At 42.7% G+C, this 21,829-nt stretch overlaps 1 protein-coding gene across 1 annotated transcript in view; it reads left to right on the top strand.

The window, feature by feature from the left end:
- Positions 1–21,829, top strand: part of LOC121176304 (proton myo-inositol cotransporter-like) — a 44,770-nt gene that overhangs the window by 22,415 nt on the left and 526 nt on the right. Inside the window, exons 4-9 of the mRNA XM_041030354.1 lie at positions 4,764–4,872; positions 17,653–17,816; positions 17,923–18,043; positions 20,066–20,191; positions 20,399–20,517; positions 21,147–21,299. Coding sequence (XP_040886288.1) covers positions 4,764–4,872; positions 17,653–17,816; positions 17,923–18,043; positions 20,066–20,191; positions 20,399–20,517; positions 21,147–21,299 — 792 coding nt within the window. The remainder of the gene's footprint in view (positions 1–4,763; positions 4,873–17,652; positions 17,817–17,922; positions 18,044–20,065; positions 20,192–20,398; positions 20,518–21,146; positions 21,300–21,829) is intronic.

The raw sequence follows: 21,829 nt of genomic DNA, 5'->3' as shown, positions 1-21,829 counted from the left end.
CAAAAATGGACAGAAACAACATGACAGACTGACAGGAAAACCTGAAACGTTGCTCTGTCTGCTATTCCACTGGGGCTCCTGTACCTGCTTTTGTTTTCACCATGTAAGATGCTGTGTTTTTTCAGAAAGAAATACATGCCTGATGAGAAAACTTTTAACATGCCACTGAGCCACTGATGCTGGGAGCTTTGCCACACTGCATTAGTTTGATACATCTGGCTTATGTCATCCGAGTGCATGGGCATGTCTAGACTTTCTGTGGTTTGGGAGTCAGTTGTGGGAATAAGAAGGACACCTAGAAATTTGGCCATTGAGGGACAAAAAAAAAAAAAAAAAACAACAAAGCAATCAGAGGCAAGGGAATGGAAGGAGTCATATTTCAGAAATGGAGAAGCAGATTGCCTTCAACATCTGTCCAGTACTTGAAATTGTGGCGAATATTTACTTGGGTCTAAGTAGTATGAAAAGATACTGTCCCACCATAATATTGATAAAGTATATTCATGCTGAAGCAGTATAGGCTCCATTTGCCACTGGTGTGTATTTCCCATGTCAGCCCCTGCGTGTGTGTGTGATTCAGTCCATCTATCCATCCATGTGTCTGCCTGGTGCTCGGCTCCTGGCAACCGCTGGCCCCTCGGTGCCCTTAGATAAACACAGCTGCTCCCCTGCACCTGCAGACAGGAGTCTTGGATACTGGCAAGATTTGATCAGCTCCACTTAAAATGCTGTTTCTACCTAACGCTGCAGGTCCAGGGTGATTCTCAGTTATCCAGGAAAGAACCAATCAGGGTCCTTGCTTTCCAGAAATCGTGATTATTTTTAGATTTTGAGGATCTATTGGAACATGATACACCCACACATCACCTATAGTTACTCCATAATATTATCAAACAGACCACACATGGCCATAAGGATGTACGTTGGCTCCAAGCGACTTACTTACCTCTAAATGACACAAGAATTGCCTCTATTTCAAGCACTTGACAGCATCTCCTGTGGCTGATTTCATTTTCTTCTTCTTCCTCTCGACATACCATGTCTACATTTGATCTTAAGTGAATTCAAAAAAACTGGGTTCATAAAAATGCTGCCCAAGGACTGCGGTCCTGAAACTGCATCCTCCTCCACTGCAGGAACACGCAGCTCTGTTAAGGTGATCAGGAGAAAATCTGAAAATCACACACGATGTTGCTATAACCTCACTTAAGCTCTCTCTGATCAAACTCTATTATCAGATGTAATCACAGAAGAATAAATAACAAGTGAAACCAAATACAAATCACCTGTGTAGCTGCTTTTGAACTAGCTGAATCCCTTGTATTAGTGATAAGATTAGTAGCTTAGTGGCTATTTTACCCAGGTCTGCTGACACATCTGTAATTCTTTTTCCAGATTTCCATCACTGTCAGAAATTCACACTCTCTTACATGAAAGTATAGCTCTTTTTTACATGGTGACAACAGCCGTTGCAGTGATAGTCCTAATTTCTTTTTTCTATTAGTCCTGACCTTCTCCTCTGATCTTGACTGTTGTAGAGCGCGAGGTGTTATGATCCTACTCTGATGAGGAAGTGGAGGAGAGGTGAGAAAGGAGAGAAGAGGGGAAGTATGTGGAAGAAATAATTAGAAGGGAGCTGGAGGTTGAGGTAGGAGGGCTGCAGATTGCCTGCTCAGGCTTCGGTCCTTGATTGCAGCCCGCTCGGTTACATAAGTGAAGCCCACTTCCAGCCACTTACTTCCTGAGGACACGGTGATTGGATAGAATAGAAAATGCTATTCCTGTCTGCCTTAAGAGCAGTGGCTTTCCTCTTTATAGACTGACCTCTATCTTTATAATTCTTTCTGTGCTTCTTTCGACTGCCTCATTGGACCTCTGTTTCCTTGATTGGCCGCCAGCACCATTGACTCATGGATAGAAATACATTTCATTGATTTACAAAGAATTTGTAAATCAGTGTGGGAATCGTCAGTTGTGTGAATGGATGTCTGTCAGTTGCCCCATGTTTGTACCTCTTCTCCTCCTTTCGCTCCCAGATGTATATTTCATTAAGCCGAGCGTGGCACGTGTTTGAAGCGTGAATAAAAAAAAACGCCCGACAGGACTAACGGTGCTTAACTGGCTCTGTAATTGACCGTGGGGGTTGTTACGCATAGAAGTTGGTGTTTTTCCCAAAAGCAGGTAGCCAAGGAAAAGGGCTAATTGGAGATTCCTTCGCTGAATATCAAAGAGGAAGAGATGAAGAGGGAGAAGGACGTGGTTCTCATTAAAAACACACCCAGTCTTCCCCTGCTCACTGTACAAACAAACCATATGATGGGCTCAGAGTGAGGCTATTAGTATTTGCTGGATTGAATACTGATAAGGTGGGAAATCAAAGGGGATCCATCCAGATAGTGATGGCACAGGAGTGATCACAGAGCTCATGCGGGTAGATTGACACAAAGAAATAAAATCTTTGTAGTGAGCTGTGTGTGTGTGTGTGTTTAGTTTCATTTGTTTCACAGTCACATTCACTGCTCATCTCTCATAGGAACTGGAACATCATGATTTTTTTTTTTTTGTATTATTCATGCATTTAACCATAACCTGCACCTGAATTGATCATTTTTTGAGTGAAGTGTGGTGTTTACTCGGCTGCAAGATTTGTTTCAAATTTTAAACTTAACTGTGTAACGCTGGTACTGCAGGATAAAGTGAGTGAAATGTACAAATAAATGAAGCAGACATTGTTGGAAATCTTCAGTGTGGAATACTGATGTGCAATTACTGCAGTGCTATGAGACTTAATCACTGTGCTTGTGACTTGCTGGTAGCTCGCTGACTTGTTTTTCATCGCCATCGTTCTTTTTCAATAACTCATCTGATTAAATTACAGTCGGGTGGTGTTCAACTGAGGAAATGAAGCTGTGTGTTTTGTGAGCCTGCGTGTGTTTATGCATGTATGTGAAACCGTGTCTGCACATATAGTGGAGAGGAGAGTGTGAACGTGCATATAGTTAGTGTTCTTGCATATGTAATGTATGATCAACCACTGACTTCTGTTGTTTCTTTGGTCTTATGTGATTCTGTGTGTGTTAAAAACAGTGAGAGAAAAAGATCCTCTGCTTGTATGATCGATTGCATCTGAACATGTGTTTGGCAGAGTAAATTTAGCGATTCTTCAGACGGACATCAGGTCTCAGCTCTCTCGATACTTGGCTTCGGCCCATGAATCCTGACTTCCCCTGCTGGCTAATCAGATAAGAGTCCTCTGCTCTGGTCCCTGGGGATCAACCAATCTCACTCCACCAGGTTAGCGCCATGGAAATGGCTCAGCCCATATACACATCACTTCCTCTTCATTGTCTGAGGTTAGACATACAGTAGCTCATTGAGAACCCAAAACATAACTCCAAAGCACAAAACAAGCTTCTATTAACTGTATTTTAACAATATATTTCCAAAATATTTGGAACCCATGCAGGCTAAGGGATTCGTTTTACCTAACCTGAGGACAAACTTCAAACTTTTCAAATTATTCCCAGTTGAATAACATGAACCCTGAGAAAATAACTGCAGAGCCTGTTTATGTGCGGCAGTTTTAGTTTATGCTTATTCATGTCACTTCAGGAAAAACTGGAGGTGTTAAATCGAGGCTGAATGCAAGATTTTAGAAAGATTATAAATCATAAAGTTAGGTTTTTGACTGCATCAGAGTGCACTGTGATAATTGCCTCTCATTTCGTAAAAAGGATGTGAAGTGGCTTCTGCAGCGAAAACAGGTTAAAGTTAAAAAGCCTCTTTTAGCATTTCAGAAATGAAAGGAATCAAAGATGATAATCTACCTCGGACTCTGACAGGCGGCCATCAAAAGGAAGGCTTAAGTGTGTTTGTGTGTCAGCAGGGGACCCTTAAACAGAGTCTGCTCGTCTAACAGCTAAAAGAGATGTCCACTGGTCCAGAGTCCTCCCACGCACAGCTGCTCCCAAATAACCAGCCTGTGTGTGTCATCTCAAATGTGCGGGCTCATGCCATCCTTGTTTATGATATGTTTGCATGTTCTTGTGTATCCTGACATTACCTGTGTTTCTCTTTTTTTGGCGTGTGTGTGTGTTTGTTCAGGCTCGCTTGTCTGATCTCTCTGCGCTCAGGGTGTCTCCCTCTTTATCTGACTGTCTCCATGCCTGTCTCTCATCCTATTAAGACTTCTCCTCCCAAAGGAGGCGCTTGTCTGTGTGTGTTGGAGATCACAGTATGGCTCTGTTGCTGAGCCAAGTGGGACTCCACGAGGCCAAAGCCAGCGTCAAATATTTGTTTCATCCCAAACTGAGATACCCACCATCTGAAAAAAAGAAAAAAAAGAAAAGGCAGCTACTGCTGTGTGCCGATCCTCAGGAGAGACATTTTCTTTTTACACATCTCCAGCACCACAGGGAGATCAGAGGTCAGAGGTCAGCTACAGAACAGTATCCCTGGAGCTAACGAAGCCTCAGCATCCTGTTAAGGAAACATCATTGAGGCAGATGGTTGCTGTGGATTGAACCTATTGTAGGTCCAACTTGAGGACAATATGGCTCATTATGCTAACCTGATGGCTAATAAATTAATATTTTATGAATATTGGAGGGGAGGCCTTACTTTTGTACCAGCCAGGGTCTTATTCTTCTTATGATCTGTAGCATATTGTGGAATGAAACTCTGTTAAAACCACTGTATGTTTTGCAGTGAAGCCCTGCCGAGTTTGAAATTAATTTCTGCTGTGCCTCTGCTTGTGCCTCCAGATGGCCCCGTGATCTGGCGGATGCTGACCTACCCCCCGACTCGGCGAGCCCTCCTGGTGGGCTGTGGTCTTCAAATGTTCCAGCAGCTTTCAGGGATCAACACCATCATGTGAGTCAAACTATCCACCAAAACTTTTAGCTCACTCGTCTAGCGCAGGTCCAGATTATTCTCCGGGGTGAGCCATGGCAACCGACAAAACTGTGTAGACTCTGCAATGGTCAGTATGAAATAGCGATAATAAGTCTTTACAGTGGGATTTTAAAGGCAGGATGTTGCCTTGTAAAAATCCTGAGAAAGTTCTTCTGTCATTACAGCAGCAGAGGCATAACCATCAAATACATACTGTATGTGACATTAGCATTGATGCTGTATTGTGGTAACGGTGTCGCTCACTTCACACTTTGAGAACAGATATTGATTGGCCTGATGGTTGTGAAATCAATGTTCTCATTGATTTTTCCATATATGCACAAGAGAATAACTGGCTTAGTTAAAAACAACTTACTCGTTTCTTGACCTGCAGAAAATAAGCAGCCTTATTCGTCCATACTTAGATTGTTGAACATCCACTACATTTTGTAATATTAATCTAACATATTTCAAATTATTTGATAAATATAAATGAATTGCCTACCTGAAAACTGGGGGAAAAAAAGTGCCTGTGCCTGTTGAAGCTGTGTGCCTTTGTCCTGTCTTTTTACCACAGATGAACCTGGAGAGCCCGTAGTGTTACTCGATCATATTTCCTTTGAAAAGAAGAGTTCAAGTGTGTTTTTATCTCTTCCACCCTCAGGGTTAATCAAAACAATGATGATACATGACACTGAATCTGCGTGTCACCTGCCTTCCCATTCAGCACAAGAGGGGATCTAGACAGATGTATTTGGTTTAGCAGCACGGTATTAAATCACAAAACATTTCTTTCATCTTTCATAACACACCATACACCAGGGAGCAGTAGCCTCACTGCATTACTGCTCACTTGCCTGTGAAGGGACGGGCCACCATTCCTCTTTTATTCTTTTTATCTCTCCATCTGAGGAGATTGTGTCGTCTGTCTCTGCCACCACCCCCCACCCCCCCCCCCCCCCCTTTCCCATTTTGAGATGAACTATATTACAGGTTCTGTAAACAATCTGTAGATATGTGCTGTTGCCTAGCAACCGTCGGTGGTGAGAGTAATAGGATAAGTGTGTACATGTGTGTGTATGTGTGTCTACATGCAGTGTTAATTTTGTTAATGAAAACTATGAGGAAAAACGTTTGCTGGCAACATATCTTTCACAACGACCACGAGACTAAGACTGAATAAAAAGTAACGTAGTAAACCCGCTGCATTATTCATCAGCAAATACAAACTGAACAGTAATGTGAAAGACGGACAAGTGGACATCTTTTAATGCAAAGTCTTATTCAACAGTCTGCATCTGTGGAATCACACACTGTAATTCCTGATTAGTGAAACAGTTTCCTCTGCTGCTCAGGTGATTATCTACTCGCTTGGCACCTTGCAAAGTTATGTGTCTGTCATCCTCGCATTTGCCCATGTTTCCTGCTAACAACACATCAACTTCAAGAACTGTTCACTATCGGCCTGATTTATCCTACCCCTTGACAGGTACCATTGTAAGGAGATAATCAATGTCATTCGCTTCACCTGTCAGTGGTTTTAACATTGTGACTGATTGGTGTGTAGGTGCTTACGTGGATGAATGTGTGTGACTTAAGGTGTGGCCCTTTGCATATGTGTGCTTGTATCTTAAGAAATTCAGCTGTGGTTAGCAAAAGTGGAACTCGGGATGTGTCACAGATCTCTTTATCTGTCTCACTGAATGTCTGTCTATTGACTGTCTGCCTCTCTTACTGTATATTCATCTTCATCTCCTGTTGCCAGCAGTGTGAACAGCAGAGGGGACCAACTAAATCTGTCACAGCTCTGTCCCAAACCACCTCTCTGTCTCTCTGACTTGTGTATCTGCCAGTCTCTCTGAAAAGCCTATGTTTGCTAGTTTATCTGTGTCAGCCGTGACCCATTTACACTGAGCATTAATACGTCTTCGATCAAGATGGTGCGGAGATTGTGTTGAGATGTGTCTCCGGTTTACAAAGTGAAATCTGATTGCCCTTTCATTTGCAAAAATACCCACTGAGGCTTCCGTCTGTGATAATTACATCCTTCAGAATTGACATTAAAGACCTCATCCTACTGACAATCAATTTTTGACAACGTCTCAGTTTCAGCTGTTTGCTGTTTGTTTGACGTCAGTGTACCATGTACTGTATTACACAAACAAATATTACTAAAAACACAAATACATTTAGAAATCGTCCTGTCCTAACAGGTGCAACACATGTAACAGCAAAGTGAGAAAAATGTCAAACAAAACAAGTACAGTTTTTCTATGCCCACACAGTGCTGAGTTATCATAATTACAGATTTCCAAATATCAGCTCCCAAGTCATAATTACACCTGGGAAACTCTGATTTCTCTAAAAGCTCCATTATGAATATAATGGGCAACTCCTGTCAGCCGCAGTCTGTCAGTCAGTGTAAGTCGTAATCATGGGAATGTCCAACATTATATGAATGTACCATGAGGAGAGATCCAAAACACCTGTGTAGCTTGACCATGGATGTAGGCATCAAGGACAAAGTACACTGCTGACCTCCCCTGGATGTGGTTTGTGCAGTGAGATTCAAAATACATCCAATCATCTAGGATGTGTTAATTCCAGATGTAACTGGTGTGAATAACAAATAGTAATTTAATATCAAAAACATAATTTAGACAAAATGTCTGTGGTTTTTAATGTGGACTGTCAGAATCTGGACAATAAAAGCAGACAGCAGAGACTCGGCAGGAACAATTAGAAGACACTTTATTTCTAGATAAGTTTATAATCAATACAGGGTGACAGAGGCAGCAGACAAACCAGCCATAGAAAAAAAACAGACAGGTAAACAGCCAAGAATACAAGGAACAGCAAAAGCACCAGTACAACTCAGTTCACTCAGGACACTAATAGGCAACAAGGAGCAGCTGTGTAGATAGGCAGCAGGTCAGAGCTGATGAGCGAATGACCTACAGGTGTACAGGACAGGGAACTTTAATTATAAGCAGACTTTGAATGTTTAATCTGTTGAAAGCTTGAAGAACATGTTGTAAAACCAAGAACAATTATTAGTTAGAACAACATTTGGTTTTTCCCTGAGAAGTTTAATTGGCAGCAATATTCCAGAGTTTAAGTGTAATAAAAAGTGAAGGATTTTGGACACTGAGGGGGCCTGATTATATGTCCCATATAGACACCAGGCACAGAGAAAGGGGAACAGAGAGGCCACAGCTGTTACCATGACAATAGTGACATTATAAAGATTTAAAATACTGATCTAGTCTTCAAATTTGATATCTTGATTGTCCATACCTGTCTGTCTCTTAGCATCCTGTATGCTTCTTACCTCTATACACTTTAACAGCCTGTCTGTCTACAGCCCGCATTTTTGTTCCCATACGAAGCTGCCAGGCTCGCCCTATTAGCCAGTGAGATATAAAAGAGGTCTGGGGAGCCAGTAAATCAGCCGGGCTTAGAGACAAGCTCCACTCTCCCTGTCCCCAGCTGCTTTCCCTGATTAAAACCACCGGGCTGGCACAGAGAAAGAAGGAAAAGGGCAGTGAGTGAATCTGGCAGACTGGACAAAAAAAAAAAAAAAAAACTCTAAAAATGCAAACCAAACTAGAAAAGCACATATTGTCTGTCACTCTGCTCTAACAGTCCGCTCTCTCAAGTTGGGAACTTGACAGGAACGGATTGATGGCGTTCACAGATTTTTCTTCTAAGTCAAATATGTTCAGACGGAGGGTACATTTGAGTCGATATTAATGCACTATCTCACTTCAGTGAGCCTAGAAATAAGTTTTACTGAAGAGTGAGTCCTCAGCAGGGCAATAAGGGGCAAAGGATCAGCTGAAGTTGTAATCAGACAGTCAGCTCAAGCTATAAAACCTCGACAAATTGACAGCTGAGAAATGTTTGTATGTCTAAATCCCAGTCAAACACACAGGTACAGGCAACTGAGAAGATTCCTGATACATTTCTTTAGCCCTGCATTATTATGTAGTTTAATTGATTGAAAATGTCCTTTTTTTCCCATTTTAACAGAATCATCAAAAGAATTTGTCCAGAGTCAAAAGTGCACTACTTTTTTTTCACTCTCCATCTTCCCCTGTTTCCGAGGTCACATGTTTCTAATTGGGGCTCAGGTGCACAGAGGGGAATAGGGGGTACAGAGAGGCTGGCAGACTTTCAGAAAGAGAAAATTGTGACAGAGAGGCTGTAAAATTGAGCAGGGGTGCGGCGGAGCCAGGCCACTTTCATGGGAGTGCTGTGCATCCAGTAGTCGCTCATCATACAGTATCCCACTGAGATCCGTTCCTTTGTTCCGTTCACTTAGCCCAGCTGACGTGCAGCTTAGGAGACAGACGGTGTTCTGGAAATTTCTTCTCAGCTGAAACTGATCGGGGTACTTGTCTAAAATGTATTCCTACCTTCCATAGAGCAATAATGAACAGTGAGGTGCAGAGGTGTCAGTGATGGTGCACACTGCTGCTGTTAGATGTTTTTTTGAGATGATCACTGCTTGTTCAGTAGCTTACTTTACTTGCAAACTGCACTTGATCCAGATCACACGCTCGCATGCAAATTAGTTCTCTCAGTGGTGGCAGTGTGCCGTCTAATCACATGCATTTATGCAGACAAGTTCAGATGAACTTCAGCGAGACACGCTGCAGCTTGAATACGGTGGTGAGGACCCACAGTCGTAGCCAACCAACAGTCAGTCTGATGAAATAGATTGGCTGAGCCCACTGACAGCTGCACTGTGGGCCTGGATGGTTATTATTTTATCCAAACTAATGTTATATTTATCCAAAACAAAGAATGAGCTGACATGTGGGTAAATGACTTTCTGTGTATTAGTTGGGTCTATGTTTTAGCTCCTTTGGCTGTCATCTCTTCTGGCAGACTTCCAGTATATTGTTTAGGGAACTAAGAACAAGCAGCCACACTGTAAACACATATGTAATGCAGTGCACTCTATGGAAAATGTTCTCGTTTTCTCCATTGCATATATGATGCTTGTATGCAGTGCATATTCAAGCATATTTGGATTTTGTCAAGTCACATCCATACACAAACAACTCAATGAATCTCAAACAAAACTTAATCAGACACTGCAAACACTGATAATTTATCTCAAACAAATGCTCAACAGTCCAGTCTACACGGGCGACATGAATGTGTGAGCCAAATTTCATAGCAGTCCATCTAATAGTAAGCCTCTCATGAAAACCATAGAGCCGCACACACAAGCTTGGGTAAAAACAGTGCACTAGGTACTGAACTGGCCACCTACTGAGTCCATGGTATGTTTGAATGATGTCTGCAGCACGTTAAAGGATTTTTTATAACCACAGACATACATTACGTACTGAAAACTGCAGCGTACATGCACATGATCGCACACCTAGCACTATATTTCACAGCAGGTCGATCTGATCTCACATGTCAGGTCTTTCTGGTTGTTATATGAATAGCCTCCCTGCCCTCACACACACAATCTCACACACACACACTCGAGCCTGTCGGAGAAGCCTGTGTGATGAGAGATGTATTTGTCAATAAAGCATCTCTCAGGAAACAAAGAAGTGCCAGGTGCTGTGTCTGGACTGCTTGTCTTTCTGCCTGCATGAGTTGTGTCCCTGACTGTCTCCCTGCCTGCCTGCCTGCCTGCCTGCCAACAGATGAAGGGACGGATGGGTGTATGGATTATATAGATAGATGAATAGATGGATGCATTCCGCTGGGTTTTCTTTTACAACTCTCCTTCTTCTTCTTTATCCACCTTCCTCTCTCTGTTTTTCAGCCATAAATGTGGAACGATGTGGTACAGCAGTGGGTCAAATTAGATATTATCCCTCCCCATTAGTAACTGGATCATTTTGATTCAATTAGCCACATGATCTAGCATGTAAAGGTCACTGCGGGCTGGTGGTTGTGTGTGTGTTTGTATCTTGTCAGGGCAGGTCATCGGACTGCGTTGAAAGGAAAGAAGGGTGGAGGAAGAGATGACATTGATGGTGATGAGGTGGAGGAAGATGTGGAGGGGGATCAAGACAGATGACATGAGGTAGATAGATTTATAGAGGTGGACTCAGAAAAGGAACAAGAAATAATAAGTAAAGCAGCTGTGGCAGAAGAACACTGTGTCCTTTCATTCAGTTTTTTTTTGTTTGGTATATTTTGTGATTTAAGCAGTTTGAAAAGGTTTATGCTCTTGAGTCCAGGCATCACAAGAAATAGTATCCGGTGCTTGTAGCCAAGTAAAACCAGTCCCAAAGCAAAGCTAAAAAAATGGGTAAAGTTAGCCAATCCTTTTCCTCTCCTGTGCTTAGTTTACTCTGAACTTAAAATCAAATTGTATGACAGAGAAATATATGTTTGCCAACATACAGTGCAAATCTGTTATTTCATTTCTTAGTTAAAGGAACAAAAAAAATCCATCAAAATAAAATTTCATGAGAAACCAAAAGTTGTGGTATTAAATGTATCTATTATATAAATATATATGATATGATATGATAAGTGTTGTTTTTAGTAGGCAATCGGACGTTTTGTTGTTGACACAGGCCAGTTGGCCCTCACAGATGGTCCCACAGACAAATGTCATGTTGGAAATGTCACGAAACACCAGTTTTACATGGTCACTCTGCTGGCAGGCCTGCAATGAGCTGGCAGAGACCTGCCTGTTGTGTGTGTGTGTGTGTGTGTGTTTTGTGCACGTGTTAAGAGAAATGCCAAAATCCACACCAGAAATACAGAGTTGTTTTTGTGTGTGTTTGTATGTTTTCAAGCATTCCTAAGCAGCTTAATCACGCCAACCTCCTCCACTGTCTCCAGTGAAGTCGCAGCCAGACCCCTTTAATGAGAAATATTCTAATTTTCCCACTAATCAAATGCACACATTACACACACACTCCTCACAAGATGTCATTTATGAGCCATACTGGTACTTGTTCTGTAGATGGAGTGGTATTTACTATAGATGTGTGTAATACGTTTCAACAATTACAGATATTACACAAAGTCTTATACAGAACAGTCATGATTAACCAGAGGAATCACCCTCATTTTGAGTTGAATTCACTCCCACAGGTGTTTTCTCTTATTTTGCCTGATTAGATCTCTTCTCAGGTGTGTGGATATGTACTCTCTATCTACTCTCCCTCTAATTTGGACTCTCCTACCCCCCAAAAGTCAGCACTGTCAATACATGGGCCACCGTGCAAATGGTGGTAATGTGTTACATCTGTTAAAGTAACAGGAGAACGAGAGGGATGTCACTCAAGTGCAGTGTGTACATGCCCACACAAAGGAGACCTGAGCAAGTAAAATGAATGAAAACACCTGTGTGGGTGTAGAATAATTGTGCAATTCCTTTAAATTGTTCTTTTTTTTAATAAATCTTTTGCCACCATGACAATTAATACAGAATTTCCTCTCTTAATGTTTTCTTTTCGTGTTGTTGCTTCGTAACTGTAGCAACGTGTTTGTTGGTTATATACATTTAGCCACTTTTTGGGGTCAGTCAGGCAGAGCAATGTGTGCTTTTATTCTGTAATGATGATCGACATCTGCAGATGTTGCACCCGATGCTTTGTAAGTGTGTGTGTGTCTGTGTGTCTGTGTGTCTGTGTGTGTGTGTAGCTCTGAATCAGAACAGCCAATGTTCGGTGCACCTATTTGGGCTGAGCGTTTTTGTTCCAGAGCATAAATGCGATGCCGCTCTGCTGTTCGTATGCATTCATTTGAAAAATAGGCCAGTTCCCAAGAGAATCTCCATCTCTCTCACACACACAGACTCTGTCGCTCTTTCTGTCTCTCCCGACATCTTTTCCTGTCTGTCCGTTTGTTCGTGTTTTCACACCCACATCCCTCCTTCTCAGTTTTCTCCAATCATTCATTCTCCTTCTCGCCTTTCAGTCCTTTTCTCACTTCCTTCCTGCTCTCTCCCTCTCTCTCTTTCTCCCTGCCTCCTTCTGTTTCTCCGCTCTCACACCTCGTCACTTACTCTCTTACTCACTGAGGCGGTCACTCGTTCACTTGCACCCACTCACTCACTACTTTCCCACTCTCACACACACACACTTACACTTGTTTGTTCTCTCCATCACCCTCTCTCTCTTTCACTGTTTCCTTACAGTCAATCCCTCCCTTGGTCTCCAGCTCCCTTTAAATCCATACTATTAAGTTACATAATTAGATCAGAGCTCTGTCAATAAGTAGCACTCTGTTAGAGCGATTTGTCTTTTAGCCGAGGGAAACCTTCGCTGTCGTCCTCTTTCACACCCTCGTGCACATATACAGGTTTTTTTTGTCATCGCTCATCATTAACTGCTCCAGCAGCATCATGACCTTCTGACAGTCACGCAGCTTGCTTTGTTTCTCTCCAGGTTCTTCGGCTTCTTCCCACAGTCCAAAGACATGCATGTTAGAAATTGTCCATAGGTGTGAATTTGAGTGTAAGTGGTTGTTTGTCACTGTATGCCTGCCCTGTGATTGACTGGCAACCTGCAACTTTGAAAGGTGGGGTACTTTGGAAAGTGGTGGTCAGACATGTAAAGATTACATGATTTGCAGATAATGGCTAAAACACGCAAAGCCTCCGTGTGGTCCTTTAAGACCACTTGACGTGTACTCCCAAGAGTCAGCAGCCTACTGACAATCCTGTAATGTGTCAGTAAATGTCAGCCATGAGTCAGCAGTGTCCTTGCACCACCACCCATGTGAAATGGGCTACAAGCAGTGGGGAGTGATCGAATGCAAGAGGGAGATAGAGTGGAGTCGAACACGTCTGTTATCCATCATCAAATCAGCTAAATGAGAAACAGCTTTCAGGTCTGTATCCATTTTAGTGTTCTACTCCTCTGGTATATCTCCACTCCAAATCACTGTGTTTCTGTTTTCAGTGGAAATATAATGTAGACGCTGATAGAAATACACTGACAGAGTTACTAACCACCTCTGAAAAACACCAATATGTGGCTGGAGTCTGGTTTGAGGGATCTGATGTATTCCGCTTACTGCTGATAGGTGCAAATGACTTACCTGACAAGGTGGTGACATGCAACACAAGATCTAAAATGGGTGCATAAAAGTACCCATGAAATGCGTGTGCATGCATATTTTTTTCTTCCACCTGTCACTCTCGTCACCCGCTTGCTCCCCTCAGCTATCACTACCCCCCCTGCCCCTCCCCTCGCTGATGTTTGTGTTGTCACTCTCTTTTAATGTGCTGAATGAGAGGTTTGGAATCGAAGCGTGACAGACGCGTGGATCCAGGTTTCCATTTTCAGACCGGGGTCAGGGCCAGATCACACCTTCTCTTGTTTTCTTCACACCGACGCTCCACAGGGTCTCTTATGTAAAAGACAGTGGGATGTGGGTGTGTCTGTGTGTGTGTATGTTTTTATTTTTTTTATTTTTTTGATGGATTTTTTTCACTGTCTGTGTTTAAGAAGGAGTGTGAGTCTCCCTACAACCACTCTATTTATGCTTTTTATTTGCACAGGATAAGCACCATGTGGAGGTTTTAGTAATAACACTAAAATGATTTGAGTTCAGTGTGGTCATGATAGATTATTACCTGAGCTCTTTGGTTCTGACGTTTGTACATGTTATCACTGGCTGTGTGTAATGATGGCAAACCCGGTGTGAAAGCTCATTCTTCTAACTGTAAATGGTTTCTCGATAATAGTTGCTCTTATTAGGGGCTATTTCACTCGTAAAATGAAAAATGGGGAAGGCTGTGCTTAATAACTTCGGTGCAGTTGCATCTGACAGAGGTATATGTCTCATGTCGGGATCACAGCACAAAGTGACATTCACTCACCCACGTGAAATTACAGGGCTAGTCAGCGAACGGCTGCAGCACTTTGTTCGCCATTGCACGCCATATTTCTTCAGTGAAAAGCTATTGAAAGGGAAAAAGTTCTCTGAGCTAAAAGATTCAGTACCAGTCATTTAGCAAACTTGCTTAGCTTGACAATTTTCAGTCTTTTCTTTTCCTTTGACTCTGTAGACACTTCCTAAATAAAGCGTTGAAAACCAACTACTCTTTAATGAATCCTCAGAATTTAAAGGCACAGAAAGGCTGAATCACTTGTAGCACTTTCCCATTTTCATACTCTCCACTGTGGCTTATGAAATCACTGCAGGGCAGCAACAGCTGAGGTTTGATCACTGCAGCTCCCAGAGGTCCAGATAACTGGACCAAATCCAGTCCTGACTTCCTTCTGACCCCCCCCCTCTTGCTGAACACCCTCTTATTAACACCAGGACCCACTGTAAACAGGAACGTTACTGTTTAACTGACTTTTTTTAACTCCAGATTTCCAGATAATGAAAATGAAAAGCAACAAGAAAACTTTATCACACATCTGGAAATGCCTCAGAGGTCTGTTCCTGCTTCCAGTGTTTCCTGTCACTCTGTGATGTGCGTTAATAGTTGACAAGTAGTGAGGGTTTCAGACTGAGTGGTGTCACTCTCTATCAGGGCTGACAGCTTAAACCTGTCCTGTTCATGCTTGGAGCACTGCGAAAAGAAAAAAAAATCTGATATCACCAAAAATCACTGAGAGAAAAAAACAAAACAAAGATGAAGCAACAAGTTTGACTTATTTCCTGTCTGTCTTTGCAAATAAAGAAACCAGTCAGATTGATTCCAAAGAAATAAACTGACTAATTAAAATGCAACCACCGCCATGTTCATGCATCTTTTTCAGCATGAAAACACAAACAAAACTTGACTCCCAGAACAGGAATTAGAAATTAAGAAGATGCCATTTTGAAGAATTTTAACGACACGCCAAAATAAACACGCTTTCTATTACCACAGCTTTCTGTGTGTACCCATTAAAATGACGCATTCTCATCTGGGGAAAAATTTCCATGAGACCACTGAGCTGCAGCACTTCTGTATGCCTTGATCTCTTGTCCCAAAATTTCACTTTGTCTTCAAACTGTTTTTCCCCTGACGCTGTGAGATGACTAGCGAAAAAGCACGCTCGCAAGCACAGCTGATGCTCTTTGCAGATGTGCACAGAGACAGGAGGAATTACCACACGCAAAAATGAAACTGCTCGCTATATTTTTCTCAAGGTGTTACCTTCTTTGCTCCTGCTAACAGTTGGCTCTTCATTAGCGCCTGCTCTTGTTACTAGAATAATAACTTAACACTTTAAACAGGAGGACTTAGAGTATGCAAGCGTGCGAAGGATGGATAATCACAGACATCAGATCAGATGTTAGACAGGAACAAGTTCACCCCTTGTCTCTGAGATGCTGTCAACAGTTGATACACATCTTAGTGCAGTGGTTAGAAAACATGATCAGTTTTTTTCTGCGGGTTGTTATTCACTGTAGTTTTTAAGTTAGAACATAGAGAGAGAGAGAGAGAGAGAGAGTGTGTGTGTGTGTGTGTGTGTGTGTGTGTGTGTGTGTGTGTGTGTGTGTGTGTGTGTGTGTGTGTGTGTGTGTGTGTGTGTGTGTGTGTGTGTGTGTGTGTGTGGGAGTGGGAGAGTGTTGTAATCAGTGAGATGCAGGGCTGGAGATGGAACACAGCAGGCACCACTGCTGAGAACAGAAATAGTGCTTTTACTCCCGCTGCTGCTCCAAATCCAGTTCATTTCTTTTGTGTGTGTGTGTTTTTTTTTTTGAGTGTGTCTGTGTGCGCGTACCCGCGCCTGTCTGTGTGCCCATTCATCACATGCATTTGCTGGTCTACATATCTAAGTTTGCAGACGACCAAGGCCTTCTGACTCTAAGGCCTTCTGTAACTTTGATCACCTCGTGGTCCTTACCCTAAGATAGGTCAGGCTTATAAACAAGGATTTCACGCCAGCTCATTCCTCCCCGTGTTCTGTCTGAGTGGATACCATGGCGGAAAAGTAACAGTGTTATTATGCAAATCCCTCAATTGGACGTCTTTGTTTTGGGAAAGAGAGAGAGAAAGAGAGAGCAAGAGAGAGATAACAATGCTTTTGAAGCGATGAAAAGCAGAATGCTAATTCTGAGTTGCCTTTAGAGACACACACACACACAGAGGCTGGCAATGCTGGAGATTTTTTTTTTAGTTTGACTTTTTCTTTAATGAGTATTACTTCCTTTTGTATTTGTGTTCTCTGAGGGTTTTTGAATCCTTATCCTCTGTGTGTGTTTATATAAAGCTTATGTGCATGTTTACAAGCTGCTGTGGGTGAAAATATGTTTTATGTATTTTATGTTTTACGTGTATCGCAGGTGTATGGATTTGTGTGGCCATCACCTGCATACTCGTCCATGTTTTGTTTTTTTGTTTTTTTATTATTTTCCTCTGTCCTAGTCACATGATATCATAATTGAAGTGGGAAGTGCACCCCATGCAGGTGTCTGTATTGTTGACCGCAGCCTGTTTAGAGCCTTGTTGATGATGATTGGAGGTAATCTGCCTACGTGGAGCAACATGGTGCCAGAGTTGCGAGTATAATTATACTGTATGAGAACAGACAGAGAGAAGGGGAGAGCCACTGAAAGCCACTGGTGAGTGGCTATTTATAGCTGATCGCTAAATGTCTCTAGATGAGTGGCTGGTGCTCAAGTAGAGAGGCTGTGATTGGTGGATGAGTGGGTGGCTCTTAAGAAGAGAGGTTGTAGTTGGTTTGTTGGCTTGGTTTGGTTAATGACTGTACTCGTTAATTTATTAGTTATTTCATACGTTTAATAATCAGAATATTGTTTCGAGACCTGTGTATTATTACGACAGTTGCTCAGTCATTGTCCTCTGTCCCACAGTTACTACAGCGCCACCATCCTGCAAATGTCAGGAGTGCGGGATGACAGGCTGGCGATCTGGTTGGCCGGGCTCACCACCTTCACCAACTTCCTGTTTACCCTGCTGGGAGTGTGGCTGGTGGAGAGAGTGGGACGCAGGAAGCTCACTTTGGGCAGCATCATAGGTGCGTCACTGAAAATGTCATCAGGGTGTGACGCGCACACTCGGCCCAGGGGATGTTTTTGTGATGTTAAGTGTGTCTTCTTTTTTTTTTTTTTTTTTTTCTGCAGGTACATGTTTGAGTTTGAGCCTGCTGGCCATCGGTTTCCTGGTATCTGCTCAGCACAGTCCTCCTGTCACCTTTCATCCATTAGACCCTGCCATGGCCAACTCTACTTGTGCCAAGTACCAGTGAGTACACACACATACACACACACGCATATATTTAAGTTTGGTTCCAAGTGAGCCACAATGGACCCACTGCTGCTGAAAAACTGCCTCCTCTGTTAGTAAACACTGCCCATTTATCATCTCCCGTTATTACCAACCATAAGATGAAATCACTGAACACTTGCAGCACAATTATCCCACATATCCCAATGTTATGATCCCAATAAGAGTTTTTAAAAATTGCGAGGGACCTAAAATTGATGCAGGAAGTAGGTGCAGACTTTTGTTTGAGCTCCGAAATTACTCCCACTAATTGCCATCCCAAAGATATGAAAGTGTTTCTTTTTAAATATGGATATTTGTGTTATTGCAAGTTTTCACACATATATTAATACAGACTGCTACTTTTTTTTTTTCAGTAGAGTACTCAGACAAGGTCAAAAGTAGCACCAGCATATAAATGCAGAGTCTGGCTGAAGGATTTGTGCCCTTTACCCACCAGGCAGATCAGTTCTTAACTGGGTCTGTGTTTGTAATACACATCTGTGTCTTAGAAAAGGCCTGAGTCATAGTATTCAAGACACAATCCTTATGTTTCCTCTGACCTATGACTGGATAAAACAATGTGTTACAATGGAAACACTGGTGCAAAGATACTAGAACTAGAAGTAAATCAGCTCCAATTCACTTCATTGTCTCCATTAGCAACAAAGGGCAAACACACACACACACACACACAGACACACACACACACACTCGCACAGACACACTGAGTGTGTTTCCAATGCGAGCCACAGATCAGGTGCCTCTGTGTCCCAATTTACTCTCACTTACACAGGCTCGAGATGAAACTCGTGTGTAACGACGGTCTTTCATCGTAACAACAAACAACACCTAATGGACTCGCTGTGCAGCACCCGCACACATCTAACACACACCACCACACAGAAACACAAACACAGAGGTAATTTGAAGAGATGAGAGCTTTTACCACACTGTAGTGGCTTCATTGAGTTCACTTTACTCCATATGAGCCCACACACAAACCCCCCCCCCCCCCTCCTTCGCTGACCACAGCAGCATCATGAGAGCGCCAGAGCAACCACATACTGATTGTGGATGGGACGTCCCATTTAAGGATGTACTCTTAAGGTGTCCCCTGTGGGGTTTGACTATAGGTGGGAAATGATGCAGTCTTTTGGATGCGTTACATTTAAATTATCAATAGACCATTTCCTAAGCCTTCTTCTTGTTACTGTTGCTGTCAAGCTTTCAGTGTTTACATTGATATTCATATCATACACATTTTCAATTTGCATAATTTGAATCTCAGCTGAAGCTCAGCTGTTACATCTTCCTCCTCACCTTCCCACAGTATTTACTTTTGCTTCCTTCAGCTGCTAATACATGGTTTTATTTTAGTCCGGCTAACCTGAGCGTGATATCAGAGCAAGGTGCCCTGCACACAGGGAGTCCACTCGCTGCAAAAATAGACCTCGAAAACAAAACACGCTCGTCACACAGTTCCATCATGGCAATACAACGACAAACCTGATGGAGCTGCGTGGAAAACAACAGAGCACGCCCTTGTAAAAAATGTTGTTCTTCAGTAAGTCACTGTCTCAGTGTTCACTGCTAATCACATAACTGACATGACAAGATGCGCTTCTAATTAACACAGACGTAACAGAGGGACAAGACAGGATAAAGACATAATGAGGGTGAATCATACAGAATTTGTTTTTTGTTCTTGTTGCTAATTTTGATTGATTACTTCCTGTATCTGGGGAACAGTCCACACGTTCATTTCATTTGTGTGATGAGTTAAGTCTCAATTAGAGGGGGAGCAGTGCTGTTCTCTGTTATGCGGCCATCTTCTGAAGTAGCATACATGAGCAGGTGTATGTGTAGAGTGCAGCACCAGCTCAATATGCTTTTATATATTTGTCACCTATTCTACAGAAGTCAGTATATAGTAAAAATAATGAAAAGCAGAGGAATGCACTGTGACTGATTGGCTGTGTGTGTGTGTGTGGCTCGCAGGCTGTGTGAGCCGTGCATGCTGGACCCTGGATGCGGTTTCTGTTACCGTGAGAACGGCTCGGCGCTCCTCACCTCCTCCTGTGTCCCAGTCAATAAGGCCTCCACCGAGCAAGCAGCATGGGGCAGGTGAGTCACAGGATGCCACATGAGTATGTGCATGTGTTTAGGATGCAGCCCAGGGGAGGCTATGCCGTGGCAAAGAAACTTTTTAACAACATAGGATGAGAATATAAATCCAACCGCTTAATGTGAAGCGACACCTTTTACCATGACTTGGGCGCCAGTGTCAAGAGTGATTAAGAGAAGCCCATGAATGTGCCTCCCCCCTCCCAGATGCTCCAACTCCAGCCTGATGAGAGATCAGACCTACTGGGCCTACAACTACTGTCCCACCTCCTACTCCTGGCTGGTTTTACTGGGTCTGGTGCTCTACCTCGCTGCTTTCGCCCCAGGTGAGAGAGACTGTAATTCAGAATGGGTGCAGCTCAGATACATTACTCTGAACCTTAACTCTAGTTGCAAATTGTTGCAAATCTTTCAGTCATAGCAAGATTGATTTTAATAATGTTTGTTTCTCTTTAAATAGTAGGTTTTGCTCACATAACCAATAGAACTTCACTCAGTATAACACAGTGTATTATTAGTGTGTGTCCTCATTTGGTTCTGGCAACTATAAAACCACAACAGGTTTAAAAAGCAGATGGAAAAGCAGATGGAAACTGCAGCCAATTACTTTTTTTTTCCTTTCTTTTTTTTTTTAAACTGCTTTGCTCTGTTGTTGTTTCCTCCGTGACTATGGCAGAGAGCCTCACATTGACAGCCACAGCCAAGTGCATCACTGGCTGCACCTCCAAAAAGTGTTAAGAGAATCATTTGAAAGTCAATTCCAGGAATTTAAAAATCCCAGATAGACTTAGACTGTTTTTTTTTTTTTTTTTTTTGCCTGTGTGGACATACAGGAACGTAATCTCAATCTGAACAAATAACCCAGGACACCTCCATCTGTTCTTCTGTTAAACTTGTCTCCACCTTTTCATAACAAAATACCACCGTGTTCATCTCCTGTCTCTCTTCCTCTCAGGGATGGGTCCAATGCCATGGACCATCAACTCAGAAATCTACCCTCTATGGGCAAGGAGCACTGGGAACGCCTGCGCTGCCGGAGTCAACTGGACCTTCAACATCCTGGTGTCTCTCACCTTCCTCCACCTGGCTCAGTACTTCACCTACTACGGTCAGTTTATGGGCTGCAGAGTTTTCAGAAAAAAACTATGAACCTTCAGAGTTTTTATTCTTTATTTTTGTTTAAGAAAGAGAAGCAGGCAAATAGAGAAACCTTTTTATAAACCCAGTCAAACAGAGCTCAGACTGTAATTGTAATCAGACTAAACACTTCTGTCAGGAACAGTTAACTCCCCGCCTCCAGTGCTGTCAGTCCTCACACAGCCCCACAGCAGATGTTGTGTAACATCCATCCTTACTTTACATCAAGACCTGCGAGGAGATAATATCTGACTGATACCCTGAGGTGTTCCCAACTTAACCCCCCCCCCCCCCCTTTCTATACCTCCTCAGTCAGTGTGGCTCAACAGCAGGTTTCTCCTCAGACAGGAAGGAACTGACCTTTTGAGGAGCTGGCAATCAATCCATCAGCGGTGATTGTGGAGGCATCCTGAGATGCAGTGAGCTAATGATCAGTTTGAGTCGTCCGTCCATTTATCAGGTTTACAAAAACATCATTGACTGAGATTGAACAACAGTGTC

Source organism: Toxotes jaculatrix, chromosome 22 (assembly GCF_017976425.1).
Source record: "Toxotes jaculatrix isolate fToxJac2 chromosome 22, fToxJac2.pri, whole genome shotgun sequence".
Taxonomy (NCBI): Eukaryota; Metazoa; Chordata; class Actinopteri; family Toxotidae; genus Toxotes; species Toxotes jaculatrix.
This window is presented reverse-complemented; position numbering and strand designations above follow the sequence as displayed.